Source organism: Spinacia oleracea, chromosome 1 (genome assembly GCF_020520425.1).
Source record: "Spinacia oleracea cultivar Varoflay chromosome 1, BTI_SOV_V1, whole genome shotgun sequence".
NCBI lineage: Eukaryota > Viridiplantae > Streptophyta > Magnoliopsida > Caryophyllales > Amaranthaceae > Spinacia > Spinacia oleracea.
This window is the reverse complement of record NC_079487.1, coordinates 36,284,662-36,303,324: the sequence shown is the minus strand read 5'-3', so window position 1 is coordinate 36,303,324 and position 18,663 is coordinate 36,284,662. Positions and strand designations below refer to the sequence as shown.

At 35.2% G+C, this 18,663-nt stretch overlaps 2 protein-coding genes across 2 annotated transcripts; both read right to left on the bottom strand.

The window, feature by feature from the left end:
• Positions 1-253: 253 nt before the first annotated feature.
• Positions 254-1,841, bottom strand: LOC130463815 (uncharacterized). The gene is made up of 5 exons (XM_056833079.1): positions 1,679-1,841; positions 1,439-1,582; positions 724-936; positions 586-602; positions 254-542 (listed from the first exon to the last, which is right to left on the bottom strand). Exons 1-5 carry the CDS (start codon positions 1,679-1,681, stop codon positions 254-256), a joined length of 666 nt encoding a protein of 221 aa, XP_056689057.1. The 5' UTR covers positions 1,682-1,841.
• Positions 1,842-2,494: 653 nt separating this feature from the next.
• On the bottom strand, positions 2,495-17,130 carry LOC130463813 (uncharacterized). Its single transcript, XM_056833075.1, has 5 exons — positions 16,998-17,130; positions 15,872-16,052; positions 14,124-15,156; positions 13,122-13,568; positions 2,495-2,698 (listed from the first exon to the last, which is right to left on the bottom strand). The coding sequence occupies exons 1-5, from the start codon at positions 17,128-17,130 to the stop codon at positions 2,495-2,497; spliced, it is 1,998 nt and encodes a 665-aa protein (XP_056689053.1).
• Between the last annotated feature and the right edge of the window lie 1,533 nt (positions 17,131-18,663).

The following is an 18,663-nucleotide window of genomic DNA, read 5'->3' as shown; positions in this document are numbered from 1 at the left end:
TGACTTACAAATTTATAAGAGTAACTATATTTGAAGAAAGGTAACTATTTCATTCAAATAGAAACTATATTTAAAATAAGTAAATTGAACAATATGACACAAATACTGCAAAAGTTATAATTACTCTCATATATCAAACAATTAAAAATCATTGAGAGTAACTATATCAAACGTAGAATTAATTGTACATTCTAAGTAGTAATCTGACTACATACAAACACAAAAAATTAAATTGTTTTTTCAGCAATAATTATTAACCACGTGAAGCACCTCGTCCACGTGCCTTCCCGCGTCTGCCTCCTCGGGTGCGTCTCCCGCCTTTGCCACGTCCTTTCCCTTCAACATTGACATCTGTCTCAGCTTCATCTTCTGTTTCAACATGTTTGGATTTCCTTGCTGAACTATTTCTTGCAACAATTTCAATTTTTGAATCATCATTCATGTATTTCTGCGTCAACTCTTCCCTTTGTTTAATTAGGGCATCCAAAACATCTTGTTTCCTGTATTTCCTGAATGCAACCATTCGTTTCAGATATTCATATCTGTAACAATTCAAATCTGACAACACAATGGTGCCACAAATACAAGCCCTGAGAAACTTCCTGCAAATATTTAAACAGTAACTATAAGAATAAAAACAGTAACTATGATAACAAAACAATAACTATAAAGAATGAAAAGAAAATATGAATAACATTAATTATTTTTAACACAAAAACTTACATCTGCCAAGGGATCAAAGTCAAAAATCCCAACACCATCTTGTACCGTTTCAACACCATGAAAAACCATCATAAACATCATCAAATAGACACAACAGTCTTTGTCATAAGCACCTCGCTTCCAATTACCACCGACCGGGATAAATTTGAAGCTTTTAATATCTTCATGATGAATGTTATCCATATTTTTCAGTAGTTTTTCCAATGAAGAACACTGTACATAACATATAGTAAGTATTATCAACATATAGTAACCTTTGAAATCATATAGTAACTATTACCAACATATAGTAAGAATTAAAATCATATAGTAACTATTACCAACATATAGTAAGAATTAAAATCATATAAGTAACTATTAAAATCATATAGTAACTATTACCAGTGGGTTAAAAATCATATAGTAACTATTAAAATCATATAGTAACCATTTAAATCATATAGTAACTATTAAAATCATATAGTAACTATTAAAATCATATAGGAACCATTAAAATCATATAGTAACCATTACCAACATATAGTAACCTTTGGAATCATATAGTAACTATTTTATAAAGATAGTAACTATTTTAAAAACATAGTTACTGTTTTAAACAAATAGTAACCTTGTCAAAAATATAGTTCCTCTAAAAAAGAAAGACTAATATAAAGGTAACTATAACATTTATAGAGTAACTATAACAACAAAAAAGGTAACTATAAAAAAAACTTACCAAGACAGAATAAGCTTTCTTCCTTTGTTCCATCTCTTTTGGTTCCAGAAGCATATTATCAAAGAAATAGACACTTTTGTCTTTCATACTAATGACAAACAGGTAATAATGCTTCGGGTCTTCAATCAGAACAGGAGCAAAAATCTATATAAAAAAGAAAAACAACAGATTACAACTACAAGAAAGGAGACAAAAAAAGAAAAAGATAATATGGTTATATAAAGAAAATATAAATCATACCATATTACAATCTTTCAACGATTGAACTCCATTTACATCTTTCACACCATAATTAAGACAAACACACAATTCAGACAAGATTTTTTCATTGCCTGGTTTCTCAATCAAATCAGCAACATATTTCTGCAAATCAATATTAAAAGAAAAATTAAACAAAGGCCAAAAAAATTTAAAATAATTAACATTTTATATTATTAAAAATATAACTTACACAATACGTGCCACCTAAAAACAGCTTCTGAGGAGAACCGGCAGGATTTCTTTCATTTTCATTCAATAAAAAAGCCCAAGCTTCAATATGAATCAAAAGAATATCAAATGTGGAAGAAAGGGTCCACATGTCATCTCTTCCTATAGCAATAAAATGATTGTATTCTATAACTTTATCACTGAAAAACATAAAAAAGAAACAATAAATATGTCAGAAGAATTATAAAGGTTACTATAATAAATAAAAGGTAACAATAGAATATAAAAGGTAAATATAGTAAACAAAAGGATACTATAGTATAAAAATAGTAACTATATTATATGAAAGGTTACTATAAAGTTAGGGCAACAACTTCACTTTTAAGAAAAGAGTAACTATATTATATGAAAGGTAACTATATTATATGAAGGGTTACTATAAATAATGAAAGGTAACAATATTATATGAAAGGTAACTACATTTATATGAAAGGTAACTATATTATATGAAAGGTAACTATAATATATGAAAGGTATCTATTTTATATGAAAGGTAACTATAATATATGAATGGTAACTATATTATTTGAAAGGTAACTATAAATTATTAAATGAGAAAACTTCTACTTACTCAGTCAAAATACCCTCTCCATCAGTCAGAGCAGCAAAGTCCACAACTTCTTGAACAAATGCTGGAAGATGCCTCATTAAATCTTCAAATGCTATCATAAACGGAGACATAAGCATCACATTTTCCTCTATGCCATAGACACTGACATTCACTCTTGATACAGCATGGTTGTTAATGATGCATTTTTGAAATGCAGTCCACTGTTAGGTTATGATACATATGACAATTCATAAATCATGCGGAAAAACCATAAACCCAGGAAAACATATTATTTACACATAATCATTTAGCATAGTTCAGATGCATACTCTTTGTTGCGTGCCCTCCCTAGCTGCGCCCGAACCGAACAAGAACAAGTCTTTAGGACTCCAAGTGTCGTCCCTCCGTAGATAGTCCACAGCACGTCCGGATCCGCCTTAAGATTGACCAACTAGAATCGCCCTTAAGGTACTTAGAATTTTCGGCACTTTATAGGCAATTGTATGACTGAATTTTGCTCTCAAAAACTCACTTTGAATACTTGAATGCTCGATGTAAATATGTGACCCTAGGCACCTATTTATAGAGTTATGGAAAAGGATTTGGAATCCTATTAGGATACTAATTTATTTAATTATAATCCTACTAGGACTCTAATTAAATAAACTAAATCTTTTAGGATTAGATTTAATCATATGACAAATCCCGGTAGCTTTAGGATTCGAGTAGCATACAAACACACACGCACGCACAGCAGCCCACGAGGGGCTCCATGCGCGCGCGCAGCCCGCGAGCTCGCAGCCCACTGCCGCAAGCCCACAACGCTGCCGTAGCCTTGGCGCGCGCTGGGCCTGCCTTGCGGTGGGCCTGGCGCAGCCTTGGCTGGTGCGTTTGTGGCGCGCTGGCTTGCTGGGCGATGGCCCGGCTTCGTGCTGGGCCTTCGTCTGGCAGGCCTCGTCCGATGCTAATTCGTACGATACGCTTCCGATTAATTTCCCGATTCCGGAATTCATTTCCGATACGAACAATATTCAATATTTCCGATTCTGGAATCAATTTCCGTTTCGAACAAATATTTAATATTTCCGTTTCCGGAATTATTTTCCGATTCCGATAATATTTCCGATTCTGACAATATTTCCGTTTCCGGCAATATTTCCGATTCCGGCAATATTTCCATTTCCGATAATATTTTCCGATACGTACCATGTTTCCGTTTCCGGCAACATCTACGACTTGGATAATATTTATATTTCCGATACGATCCATATTTCCGTTTCCGGCAATATCATCGTTTCCAGAGTATTCATTTCTTGCCTGTGACGATCTCAGCTCCCACTGAAACCAAGATCCGTCGATTCCGAATATCCATAGATGGAGTATTTAATGCCATTAAATACTTGATCCGTTTACGTACTATTTGTGTGACCCTACGGGTTCAGTCAAGAGTAAGCTGTGGATTAATATCATTAATTTCACTTGAACTGAAGCGGCCTCTAACTAGGCATTCAGCTCACTTGATCTCACTGAATTATTAACTTGTTAATTAATACTGAACCGCATTTATTAGACTTAACATTGAATGCATACTTGGACCAAGGGCATTATTTCCTTCAGTCTCCCACTTGTCCTTAGGGACAAGTGTGCATTTCCTAATTCCTTTGTCGCTCGATGCTTGCTCTTGAACATAAGGTAAGAGTTTTCATCCTTATTATGTCCAGAGGTGTTTCTCGGTTTCAGAGTTCAACTGATCAAATAAACAGATAATCATAGCCTATGATTCATCCGAGCACGGCCATGCATTTCACAGTTTCTAGCTCTCCGAGTGGCCTTGTACAACTTTTAAGCATCTCATCCCGATTTATGGGAGGACAATCCCAATCTTGCGATCTTAAGATTAGACTTCGTTTGATAGGTGATTACCTGAGCGTTGCCTTTATAGCCTCCTTTTACGGTGCGACGGTTGGTCAAAGTCAAAGCAACCAGTTCTCAAACAAGTAATCTCAAATCACTCAGGTATTGAGGATTTAGTGTCTAATAATTTTAATGAAATTTACTTATGACAGATTTTCATCTCTTACAATAAAGTTTCATAGGTCTTGTCCGATACTAGTCTTCCCAAAGTAAGTATCTATGCAAATGATTATGACATTGCCATGTCCACATAGTTCAAGAAACGGAACTACTAGTCATCTTGCATTCTAGTCGTCTAACGTTTTCTATGCGTCCAATTTTATAGAAAACTCCGACTAGGGACCATTTTCAACCTTTGACATTCAAGTTCACTTGATAGACATTTCTTAGTCACAGGACTGGTCCTGACAGTCTATCTTGAATATATCGTCAAATTGAAGGGACTCATCATTTAATAAACCATAAATTAAATGGAAAAATGAATTCTTTTCATTTATTGTGAATGATTAACCAATAATGTTTTACAAAGATTTAAACTCTAAAACTTTAAAACATTAAACAGGGTCATCAAAGCCATTTTCCAATATGCTTGATTCCCATAGCTGCAGTGTGCGAGTTGTGTGTCGCCTGCGGCAGAGGTTTAGTCAATGGATCTGATATGTTGTCATCAGTTCCGATCTTGTTTATCTCGACTTCTTTTCTTTCAACGAACTCTCGTAGAAGGTGAAATCTACGAAGTACATGCTTGACTCTCTGGTGGTGTCTAGGCTCCTTTGCCTGTGCAATAGCTCCGTTATTATCACAATACAGGGCTATTGGTCCTTTAATGGAGGGGACTACACCAAGTTCACCTATGAACTTTCTTAGCCATATAGCTTCCTTTGCTGTTTCATGTGCAGCAATGTACTCCGCTTCAGTTGTAGAATCCGCAATGGTGCTTTGCTTAGCACTTTTCCAGCTTACTGCTCCTCCGTTGAGGCAGAAGAAAAACCCAGACTGTGATCTGAAATCATCTTTGTCGGTTTGAAAACTTGCGTCCGTATAGCCTTTAACAATTAATTCATCATCTCCACCATAGACCAGGAAGTCATCTTTGTGCCTTTTTAGGTACTTCAGAATATTCTTGGCAGCAGTCCAATGCGCCTCTCCTGGGTCTGACTGGTATCTGCTCGTAGCACTGAGTGCGTACGCAACATCCGGGCGTGTACATATCATAGCATACATTATTGAACCAATCAATGATGCATATGGAATCCCATTCATTCGTCTACGCTCATCAAGTGTTTTTGGGCACTGATTCTTACTTAGAGTCATTCCATGAGACATGGGTAGGTAGCCTCGCTTGGAGTCCTCCATCTTGAACCTATCAAGCACCTTATTGATATTAGTGCTTTGACTAAGTCCAATCATCCTTTTAGATCTATCTCTGTAAATCTTGATGCCCAATATGTACTGTGCTTCTCCTAGATCTTTCATCGAAAAACATTTCCCAAGCCAAATCTTGACAGAGTTCAACATAGGAATGTCATTTCCGATAAGTAATATGTCGTCGACATATAATACTAGGAAAGAAATTTTTCTCCCACTGACCTTCTTGTATACACAAGATTCGTCTGCGTTCTTGATGAAACCAAAGTCACTGACTGCTTCATCAAAACGTATATTCCAGCTCCTGGATGCCTGCTTCAATCCGTAGATTGACTTCTTTAGCTTGCATACCTTTTTAGCATTCTTTGGATCCTCAAAACCTTCAGGCTGTGTCATAAACACAGTTTCTGTTAAAATGCCGTTTAAGAAAGCAGTTTTGACATCCATCTGCCATATTACGTAATCGTAATATGCAGCGATTGCTAACATTATCCGAATAGACTTTAGCATTGCAACTGGTGAAAAGGTTTCATCGTAATCCACACCGTGGACTTGCCTGTAACCTTTTGCAACCAATCTAGCTTTGAAAACTTCAAGTTTCCCATCTTTGTCCTTTTTCAGTTTGAAAACCCATTTGCTTCCAATGGCTTGGTAGCCATCTGGCAAATCGACCAAATCCCATACTTGGTTTTCAGACATGGAGTCTAATTCAGATTGCATGGCTTCTTGCCATTGCTTGGAGCTAGGGCTCGTCATAGCTTGTTTGTAAGTCGCAGGTTCATCACTTTCAAGTAATAGAACGTCATAGCTCTCGTTCGTCAAAATACCTAAGTACCTTTCCGGTTGAGATCTATATCTTTGCGATCTACGCGGGGTAACATTTCTAGTTTGACCATGAATCTCACCAGATTCTTCTAAAGATCTCTGAGTTTCATCCTGAATGTCATCTTGAGCATTCTCTAGAGTTTGTTGTTCGACTCGAATTTCTTCGAGGTTTACTTTTCTCCCACTTGTCATTTTGGAAATGTGATCTTTCTCCAAAAAGACACCATCTCGAGCAACAAACACCTTGTTCTCAGATGTATTGTAGAAGTAATACCCCTTTGTTTCCTTTGGATAGCCCACAAGGATACATTTGTCAGATTTTGGATGAAGTTTGTCTGAAATCAATCGTTTCACGTATACTTCACATCCCCAAATCTTCAGAAAAGACACATTTGGAGGCTTTCCAAACCATAATTCATATGGAGTCTTTTCGACAGCTTTAGACGGAGCTCTATTTATAGTGAGTGCAGCTGTATTTAGTGCATGTCCCCAAAATTCTAATGGAAGTTTGGCCTGACCCATCATTGACCTGACCATGTCTAGCAAGGTTCTGTTCCTCCGTTCCGACACACCTTTCCATTGTGGTGTTCCAGGAGGAGTGAATTCTTATAGAATTCCACATTCTTTCAGATGGTCATCAAATTCATAGCTCAGATATTCACCGCCTCTATCAGACCGCAGTGCCTTAATCTTCTTGCCTAATTGATTCTCTACTTCACTCTGAAATTCCTTGAATTTGTCAAAGGATTCAGACTTATGCTTCATTAGGTAGACATAACCATATCTACTGAAGTCATCAGTGAAAGTGATAAAGTAGCTGAAACCACCTCTAGCATTTGTACTCATTGGTCCACATACATCTCTATGGATTAAACCCAATAGTTCATTTGCTCTTTCTCCAACTTTAGAGAAAGGTTGCTTTGTCATTTTGCCAAGTAAACATGGTTCGCATTTACCATAATCCTCTAAGTCAAATGGTTCCAGAATTCCTTCCTTTTGAAGTCTTTCTAAGCGTTTCAAGTTTATATGGCCTAATCGACAATGCCACAGATAGGTGAGATCTGAATCATCCTTTTTGGCCCTTTTGGTATTTATGTTATATACTTGGTTGTCGTGATCTAATAAATAAAGTCCATTGACTAATCTAGCAGATCCATAAAACATCTCTTTAAAATAAAACGAACAACTATTGTCTTTTATTAAAAAGGAAAATCCCTTAGCATCTAAGCAAGAAACTGAAATGATGTTTTTAGTAAGACTTGGAACATGGAAACACTCTTCTAGTTCCAAAACTAGCCCGGAGGGCAACGACAAATAGTAAGTTCCTACAGCTAATGCAGCAATCCGTGCTCCATTTCCCACTCGTAGGTCGACTTCACCCTTGCTTATCTTTGTACTTCTTCTTAGTCCGTGTGGATTGGAACATAAGTGTGAGCCACAACCTGTATCTAATACCCAAGAAGTTGAATTAGCAAGTATACAGTCTATAACGAAAATACCTGAAGATGGAACGACTGTTCCATTCTTCTGATCTTCCTTTAGCTTCAAGCAATCTCTCTTCCAATGCCCCTTCTTCTTGCAGTAGAAGCATTCGGATTCAGAAGTGGGTTGACTGACCTTCCTCTTTACAGATTTGGCGCCAGTTTGCTTAGTTGGGCTGGCCTTGTTGCCACCTTTCTTAGCATTCCTCTTCTTTCCAGATTTCTTGAACTTGCCCCCACGCACCATAAGCACATCCTGCTTATCACTTTTGAGCGTCTTTTAAGAGGTCTTCAGCATACCGTGAAGCTTAGTGAGCGTTTTGTCCAGACTATTCATACTGTAGTTCAGTTTGAACTGATCATACCCGCTATGAAGAGAATGGAGGATGGTGTCTATAGCCATTTCCTGAGAAAATTGCTGATCCAGCCGACTCATATTGTCAATGAGTCCAATCATTTTGAGAACATGTGGACTTACGGGCTCGCCTTTCAAGAATTTGCCTATGAGTCTCGAATCTTTCGACTCGAGCCAGATCTTGGAACATGTTCTTCAACTCACTGATGATTGTGAAAGCATCTGAGTTGATGAACGTTTTCTGCAGATCTGCACTCATGGTGGCGAACATTAGACATTTCACATCCTTGTTGGCATCAATCCAACGATTGAGGGCTGTCTGAGTGACCCCGTCGCCTGCGGCTTCGGGCATCGCCTCTTCTAGGACATACTCCTTTTCTTCCTGCATAAGAACTATTTGCAAGTTCCTTTGCCAGTCAAGGAAGTTTTTCCCGTTCAACTTCTCCTTTTCGAGAATTGATCGAATGTTGAATGAATTGTTGTTTGCCATATTTAAAACTACAATTGAAAAGAATAAACAAATAAATAACCATTCACAGTTTCTCTTAATAAACTTAAATTCTAGCATACATGCATAATTCAATGTTTATTAAGAATTTTATTCAAGTTATGTGTTCCGGCAGGTGTGAATAAAATGATTCCAAGATCCTAAAATCATTGAAGAACTAAGCACAGTTTGTCGACTTAATCCTAAAACATCTTAGGTAAGCAAAAGCCTTTTGCTAATAGTCTAGAAACTATTCTTGGTTGATAGGTACGTCTAGGAACTTATTAGGTAAACCTATCGATTTTGCCACGACATAAAAGGACTCCTTACTTATATCGTTGAGTTTCACCAAAACTAACATGTACTCACAATTATTTGTGTACCTTGCCCCTTTAGGACCAATAAGTAACACCTCGCTGAGCGAAAACTATTACTAGATTGATGTAAAGGATATCCAAGCAAGTGTATATTTTGGCATGGCACCTTTTAACTCAATTTTTAAGTTTGGAACTTAAGGCTCTTACTATGTTGGTTAGATTTTAAGTGAACTAAAATCCTTAATCATGCAACATAATCAAGCTTTTGATCTCATGCATTTTAAGACATATTTAAAAGCAATAAATAACTTAAAACATGCATAAGATAAATGTGATCTAGTATGGCCCGACTTCATCTTGAAGCTTTAACTTCAAAGTCCGTCTTGAAAATCTCCGTGGGAGGCACCATTTTCTTCAAATAGGATAAGCTATAATTAAAACTAATTACAACTATTTGATGGTACGCAGACCATATTTGAATTGAAAAACAACTTTGGTACTTTAGACCAATTACATTCAAATTAATGGTACGCAGACCATATTTTTTATCCTATTTGGGCCATACTAGTCACTTCATAACCTGCAAAACAGTACATATGCAATATATACCATTCACCCATTCATTATCATGAATGGCCCACATAGCTGGTTAGTAAAACACATTATGCATCACGTAAACATTTACAGCAATTAATCAAGGGCACCAATAATCTACCAATTATTCAATTCTAATCAAGTTGTTTTAACCTTAAGGATTTGTAGACCTAATCAAGAGTTTATGACTAAAAGGGCTCCCACTTAAACCAATAAATTCATATGCTTTACTAATTTTAAACATAAAAATGTATTTCTAGTCTAACCGGAAACATACAAATTTAATTAAAATATAAAGCTCATATAAATTTATAATTGAATCCAAAAAGTTTAATTTAATTTCAGTCGTATTTAAATTAATTCATGATTTTAATTTTAGTAAAATAATTAGAATAAATAAAATTTATTATAATTACAATATTCAAAATTAAAATCCAAGAAAATAATTTAAATTATTAATTTTAAAATTAATTAAAATTACGTAAACTGAAAATTTCAAATTAAAATTTCAAAACGATCCAATCGCAACGCAACAACCCCACGCAACGCACGCCCATGGGCCACACGCACACAACCATCGCTGGCCATGTGCGCGCAGCCCATGCGCTGCGTCGCATCGCTGCTGCTGCTCTCCTTCGCAAGGCATCACGCGAGCTGGTGCTCGCTGCGCGCGCCAGCACTCGATGCATGCGAGCCATCGCTCGCTGCGCTCGCTCGCCAGCGCTCGCTTCATGCGAGCCAGCGCGCGCTCGCCAGCGCTCGCTTTATGCGGGCCATAGCTCGCTGCGCGCGCTTGCCAGCGCTCGATCCTGCGAGCCTCGCTCGCTGCGCGAGGCATCGACGCTGGGCGTAGCACTCGTGGCATGCGAGCTTGCGCTCGCTGCGCGCGAGGCTCCGCACGCTTGCGCGAGGCAGTGCGCGCTGTGGCGCAGCTCGCTTGCTGCCCACACGCGACTGCTGTGCCTTGCTTTCGCCCTCGCCCATTCGTCCATTGCTCAAAGCCCACGACACAAGGCAGGGCTGCTGCCTTGTGCTCGTGCACCATGGCCTTGCTCATTGCATTCGTGCCGCATGGGCGACGAGCTCCCTTGCTCGTCGTCACATGCCCGCACTATACAACACCCCTTAAGGGTAATACGTAGCGTCCATTGCATTGTGCGTGCAAGTTATACGAGCGAATCGCATAAAATTTAAAAAATTTATATTTAAAATTAATGACAAATTAATAAATAATATTAATTTCATAATTTTAGGGCGAAAAATCGAAAATTTATTATTCAATTGATTTCCGATTAACATGGATTCAAGTCTAGGTCATAAAAATTTAAAATTTAACATAAATTTACAATTTTTATGGTGGTTTTTAATCATAGGTATCTAATTAAATTATAATTAATTATGAAAAATCAAATTAATTCTAAATTATTCTAATTTTCAACAAATTAATCATAATTACAAATTAGATTGCATAATTAACAAGGCTAGGCATTCAAACTTGTTAAACCTATACAGTAGGTCAATCAAAAATTCAAGATTTATCAACAAGAATCGCAATATTTAATTTAACATCTTAAATTTACGAAATTTTGCATTCGAAAAACTAAAACCTCCGAAAAGTCATAGTTAGGCTTCGAATTTGAGAATTCTGGGTTAGGCAGAAAAAAAAAATTTTTGTCAAAATTTTAGAATGCCTTTTACATGCGGAATTGACACAAAAATCACTCGATTTGGATGAGTAACGAAGAAACTGCCGAAAAATTGCGTACGTATAATTAAATAAACGCAATTTGCAATTAATTAACAATTACGAAAATTAATCACCCCTTTTAATTCTTGCAAATTTGTAATATTTAACCATGTTCATGCAATTTTAGATTATGAAAATAATAAGAGGCTCGTGATACCACTGTTAGGTTATGATACATATGACAATTCATAAATCATGCGGAAAAACCATAAAGCCAGGAAAACATATTATTTACACATAATCATTTAGCATAGTTCAGATGCATACTCTTTGTTGCGTGCCCTCCTTAGCTGCGCCCGAACCGAACAAGAACAAGTCTTTAGGACTCCAAGTGTCGTCCCTCCGTAGATAGTCCACAGCACGTCCGGATCCGCCTTAAGATTGACCAACTAGAATCGCCCTTAAGGTACTTAGAATTTTCGGCACTTTATAGGCAATTGTATGACTGAATTTTGCTCTCAAAAACTCACTTTGAATACTTGAATGCTCGATGTAAATATGTGACCCTAGGCACCTATTTATAGAGTTATGGAAAAGGATTTGGAATCCTATTAGGATACTAATTTATTTAATTATAATCCTACTAAAACTCTAATTAAATAAACTAAATCTTTTAGGATTAGATTTAATCATATGACAAATCCTGGTAGCTTTAGGATTCGAGTAGCACACAAACACACACGCACGCACAGCAGCCCACGAGGGGCGCCATGCGCGCGCGCACAGCCCGCGAGCTCGCAGCCCACTGCCGCAAGCCCACACGCTGCCGTAGCCTTGGCGCGCGCTGGGCCTGCCTTGCGGTGGGCCTGGCGCAGCCTTGGCTGGTGCGTTTGTGGCGCGCTGGCTTGCTGGGCGATGGCCCGACTTCGTGCTGGGCCTTCGTCTGGCAGGCCTCGTCCGATGCTAATTCGTACGATACGCTTCCGATTAATTTCCCGATTCCGGAATTCATTTCCGATACGAACAATATTCAATATTTCCGATTCCGGAATCAATTTCCGTTTCGAACAAATATTTAATATTTCCGTTTCCGGAATTATTTTCCGATTCCGATAATATTTCCGATTCTGACAATATTTCCGTTTCCGGCAATATTTCCGATTCCGGCAATATTTCCATTTCCGATAATATTTTCCGATACGTACCATGTTTCCGTTTCCGGCAACATCTACGACTTGGATAATATTTATATTTTCAATACGATCCATATTTCCGTTTCCGGCAATATCATCGTTTCCGGAGTATTCATTTCTTGCCTGTGACGATCTCAGCTCCCACTGAAACCAAGATCCGTCGATTCTGAATATCCATAGATGGAGTATTTAATGCCATTAAATACTTGATCCGTTTACGTACTATTTGTGTGACCCTACGGGTTCAGTCAAGAGTAAGCTGTGGATTAATATCATTAATTCCACTTGAACTGAAGCGGCCTCTAGCTAGGCATTCAGCTCACTTGATCTCACTGAATTATTAACTTGTTAATTAATACTGAACCGCATTTATTAGACTTAACATTGAATGCATACTTGGACCAAGGGCATTATTTCCTTCACCCACACGCGCTCATATTCTTCTATTTCTTCATCATCATCCTCCGTAATTTCTTTAGCTTTGCTTTTCAAAGAATCAAGAACTGCATTTATTTGAGTGTCAGGATTAACTTCTCGAATAATTTCTTCGGTAGATGTTGTTGCATCAACAACAGCAACTGTAACAACTGCAGGCTGAGTTGGAACAACGGCAGAAGGTTGAGGGGCAGCAGTAACAACTGGATTGTTACTTGAACCAAAAATGTCATCCCAACCATTTGGTAGATTCTTCACCAACTGATGAATCTCCACCAACTCATCAACCATCTTTTGATAAGTGGAATTTTCCAAAATATCATCGCCATGGTTCTGCGAAGGCATTGAAGCCTTTAATTTGAACAGCTCTTCAGCATGGATGGCTGAAACTACATCCAGATCTCTCTTCATCAACAACCACTGACCATGAAAATCCTAATAACAAAATACATAAATTTAAATATGGAACATAATATGAAAATTTAACTAAAAATACAAAAAATATTATAAGAAAAGGTATCTATAGTATATAAAGATAACTGTATAAAAGTTAACTATAGTATATGAAAAGTAACTATAGAATATAAAAGATAACTATAGAAAATAAAAGATAACTATAGTAAATAAAAGGTAACTATAGTATATAAAAGATATCTATAGTATACACAAGATAACTATAGTACATAAAACATATAGTAACTATTTATACCATATAGTAACTGTTTAAAACATATAGTTACTATTTATTAAAACAAAGTAATGGTAACATAGTGTATGAAAGATAACTATAGTACATAAAAGATAACTATAGAATATAAAAGATAACTATAGAATATAAAAGATAACTATAGAATATAAAAGATAACTATATATACCTACATTTACTAAACCAAAGATAATGATAACAATAGTGTATAAAAGATAACTATAGCATATAAAAAATAACTATACTATATATTGACAAATATATCAATAATAAAGTAAACTTACATCAGTGGCTTTAGAGAAAATTTCTTCATCTGTAGGATGAGAATTAGGGATTTCAAACTGAAGAATCCTAGGACGCCGACTTGGAATTCGACGCCCAACATAGGGCTGTTCAGCTCTTCCCCCACTGCTGCCAGCTTCATTTTCTTTCGAAATAGATTTGATTTGGGTCAAATCTATTTGACCATCAACAAAAACAAACTTTTTGGAAATTGGATACTTCTCCTTCTCCAATATACCAGAACCATATAATGCACTCATATTGGCATTTTCAGCATGAATCCGATCGGTTACCATCTTCGATGTCCAATGCTGAATAAGAGGTAATTGATCAGAAATACCACTGGAATTCCTAAACTTAATCCTCTGAAAATACACAAGTTGCAAAAACACAACACAGCCTCCAAATGTCTTTTGATCTTTGCCTTTCAATAAACAATTTTTAAATTTCACTGTTTCCTCACATAATACGTCAAGAACGTATTTACACCAATTGTATTTGGAAATCATTTTAGGATCTTCCAAAGCCTTAGCCAATCTCAAATCTACAGTCCTATTGGCTGTTGGAGTAAAAAATGTAGAGAAAGCAACAAAAACAAATAATTGTTTAAACAGATCACCACCATCTGTCAACAATTTAATCTTGTCCTCAAGCAACCTTATAGGAATTTGAGCATTGACCTCTTCAAAACCGAACTCTTTTCTCCACTTGATCTTCAAATCAAAATCAGGATTAGTGGAATTGTGCCCACGTTTAACCCCTTCAACCTCCAGCTCAGAAAGGGGGAGCATAAACAAATAGTACACATCATAATCAGTGATTTCAAATTGCTTGGAATCACTGATTGTAAACAGAGAACTCACACCATCAAAGCACTTGATGCACCAGTACATCATCTGAGTGTTTTTTCGACTTAATTGAAGGCCTAACAATCCTCCAAACCCTATCTCTTGAACACATGCCTTTTGATCAGGAGAGAAGTCTTTAATTAATTTACACAATGAACCTCCTGAACATTGTGTATCAAAATTAAACCTGAAAAAAATGAATAATGAAAGTAAGTCAGCTTTATATATCATATAGTAACTATTTAGAACACATAGTAACTGTTTAAAACATGTAGTAACTATTAGAAACATATAGTAACTATTTAGAAAATATAGTAACTGTTTAAAACATATAGTAACCTTTCAAATAATATAGTAACTATACTACACATAGTACACATAGAACCTATTTATAACATATAGTAATTATTTAGAAGATATAGTAACTGTTTAAAACATAAAGTAACTATTTAGAACATATAGTAACCTTTGATATAGTCAATATTGTAAACATAGTACACATAGAACCTATTTAGAACATATAGTAACTGTTTAAAACATATAGTAACCTTTGGAATCATATAGTAACTATTGTAAACATAGTACACATAGAACCTATTTAGAACATATTTAAAAACATATAGTAACTATTTAAAACATATAGTAACCTTTGGAATCATATAGTAACTATTTAAAACATGTAGTAACCTTTGGAATCATATAGTAACTGTTTACAACATATAGTAACCTTTGGAATCATATAGTAACTTTTTATAAAATATAGTTACTATTTAAAAAATATAGTAACTCTTAGAACAATATAGTAACTATTTTGAACATATAGTAACTATTTAGAACAATTAACTAAATTAAACTAACACTTACACGATAGGCAGGCCATCAGCGCCAACTTCTTTCAAAACTTGTGAATGAATAGTTGATGAGATTCAAGCTGTGGAACGTCAACCAGAGAAGAATTTTGTAAAACTAGTTGATTAGGTTGTTCTTCTTCAATTGGTTCTTTTTCAGATACAAGCTCAATTGCTTTTGATTTCGGACTGCCAGCCTTTTTGTTCTTCTTTATAGACACAGATTCCTTAGCAACTGAAACAAAACAATTATAAAACAAAATATTACTATATAGTAACCATTACAATCACATAGTAACCAATAAAATCATATAGTAACCTTTCAAATAATATAATAAATACATAAACATAGAGTATCCATTTAAATCAGATAGTAACTATTTATTAGACATAGTAACTGTTTAATTTTATAATAACATTTAAGAAAGATAGTAACTATTTATAACACATAGTTACTGTTTTAAAGTTATATTTACTTTCTAAAAACGATAGTAACTATTTATAACACATAGTTCCTATTTTAAAGTTTATTTACTTTCTAAAAACACAGTAACTATTTATAACACATATTTACTGTTTTAAAGTTATATTTACTGTCTATATTTACTGTCTAAAAAAGATAGTAACTAATTATAACACATAGTTACTATTTAAAAGTTAATTTACTTTCTAAAAAGACAGTAACTATTTTAAAAACATAGTTACTGTTTTAGAAATATAGTAACCTTTTAAAAATATAATTACTCTAAAAAACTACGAACAAACCAGTCACTAATAAAAACACTTAAAAACTTCGTAACATAAAATAAAAAGTAACTATATCTTTGAAACAGTAACTTCAAACAAAAACCACAAACATTTCAATAATTCAAAATCAAACAAAAAATAAGTTCGAATTACTAGAAATTTCTTCAGAAACAGCAAATAAAAGGTAACTATATCTTTGAAACAACAACTGCATGAAACACTAAACCTAATTTCAGCAAAAACCACAAACATTTCAATAATTCAAAATCAAACAAAAAATAAGTTTGAATTAACAGGAATTTCTTCAGAAACAGCAAATAAAAGGTAACTATATCTTTGAAACAGTAACTGCATGAAACACTAAACCTAATTTCAGCAAAAACCACAAACATTTCAATAATTCAAAATCAAACAAAAAATAAGTTCGAATTACCAGGAATTTCTTCAGAAACAGCATTTGGCCTTCTTCCTCGCCTTCGAGGAGCTTCAACAGCCATTTCAGCAACGGAATTGTCGAATTCAAGTTTCTTCGCTGCCGGATTCTTCGGTGCCGCTTTCTTCACCATTTTTTAGAAAAAAGAAGATCGGAAGAGTAATTTGATGCAAATGGATGAAAATAATCACTAAATTAAATTTGAAATGGAGAGAGAAATTCAGAGAGAAGTTCGAAAGCAGTTTAGAGAGAGAAGTTGAGTGAGAAGTTCAAAAGCCGGGAAAAAGGAAATTAAAAAAAAAACATATATATAATTAGGAAAGCACGTGGCAGTTACCTTCTCGCACGCAACAACGCAAAGACTATAATACCCTGGTCCATAGCATGGACCAGGTTTACTATAGTGTAAATACTGTTTGGTAGGACGTAAAACGTTTTCATTGAAAACGATTTTCCCTTTTAATCATTTTACGTTGTTTGGTTGGACGTAAGGGATGAAAAACATTTTTTCATGACTCGTTCAAAGGTGGAAAACCCTTTCTCATTTGAAATGGAGGGAAACCACTTTTCCTTATTTTCACCTTACCTCCCTCTCTTCCCCCCCCCCCCCCCCCCCCTCAATTTTCACCATCTTCAACTTAGATTTTTTTGGACAATCTCTTGTCTTTGATGTACTACCTTCGTTTCATAATGATTTTTATGATGTTTATTTGCACAAATATTAAGACAAATATGACAAGTTGTGCAAAAAAGTGGGTGGTTATAATAAAATGTTGATAAAGTAAGATATAGCATGAAAAAGTTGGTGGAAGAGTTTAAGAAAAAAAAATACTCCATCCATCCCAAAATTATTGTCATGTTTTCTATTTTGAGCGTCCCAAATTTATAGATTTATTTCCTTATTTGGACATTACTTTTCCCACTTCTCATATACTATATTCCATGGATTATTCTTGCGTGGACATGGTTCACGCTAATATTAGTGTGGACCCAAAATCAATAGTTTTCTTTAGTACCATTTTTACACGCATAATGACCTTTATTGTTCATATAGTAACTGTAATAAATTAAACACCAAAATTCTTAGACATAGTAACCATTTTTTGAAGCATAGTAAACATATGTTTTTAAAACGAATTATTACTTAAAATCACATTATTCAAGCAAAACATGTATCAAAGACACTAATTTGATATATTTTTTTTCATAATAATCCTAATAAAATACCAAAATAAATTAGGAACAAATTGTTGACTTTATTTAAGACATGATCCACAATAAATTTAGTGTGGACCAAGTCCATTTAAGAATGTCTAATATTTCACTTTCTCACTTTCTCATACACTATATTCCACTTTTACACTTTTCCATACATTATATTTCACTTTCTCACTTTCTCATACACTATATTCCACTTTTACACTTTTTTATTCATTATATTCCAATTTCTCACTTTCCCATACATTATATTCCATTTTTGTTAAAACCCGTGTTTTTAGTCAAACAAGATTATAATTTTGGGACGGAGGAAGGAGTAAAGTATGAAAAAGTGAGTGAAAAGATGTAACTTTTGTGGAGTTGAGACCGTGAGACTATGAGAGGGGTAAGTTGATATATTTTCATGTCCAAATATAGTATATACTTTTAAGTACAATATAAATAACAT

Excerpts from the sequence above, each read along its gene's own strand:
- LOC130463813 (XM_056833075.1), bottom strand. The coding sequence starts at position 17,130 with ATGGTGAAGAAAGCGGCACCGAAGAATCCGGCAGCGAAGAAACTTGAA. Across the intron at positions 16,053-16,997 it reads TGTTTCTGAAGAAATTCCTG|TTGCTAAGGAATCTGTGTCT; the intron begins GTAATTCGAACT and ends GTTTTGTTTCAG. Across the intron at positions 2,699-13,121 it reads AAGAATATGAGCGCGTGTGG|TGGACTGCATTTCAAAAATG; the intron begins GTGAAGGAAATA and ends ATAACCTAACAG.
- LOC130463815 (XM_056833079.1), bottom strand. Across the intron at positions 937-1,438 it reads AGAAAGCTTATTCTGTCTTG|TGTTCTTCATTGGAAAAACT; the intron begins GTAAGTTTTTTT and ends TGTTATGTACAG.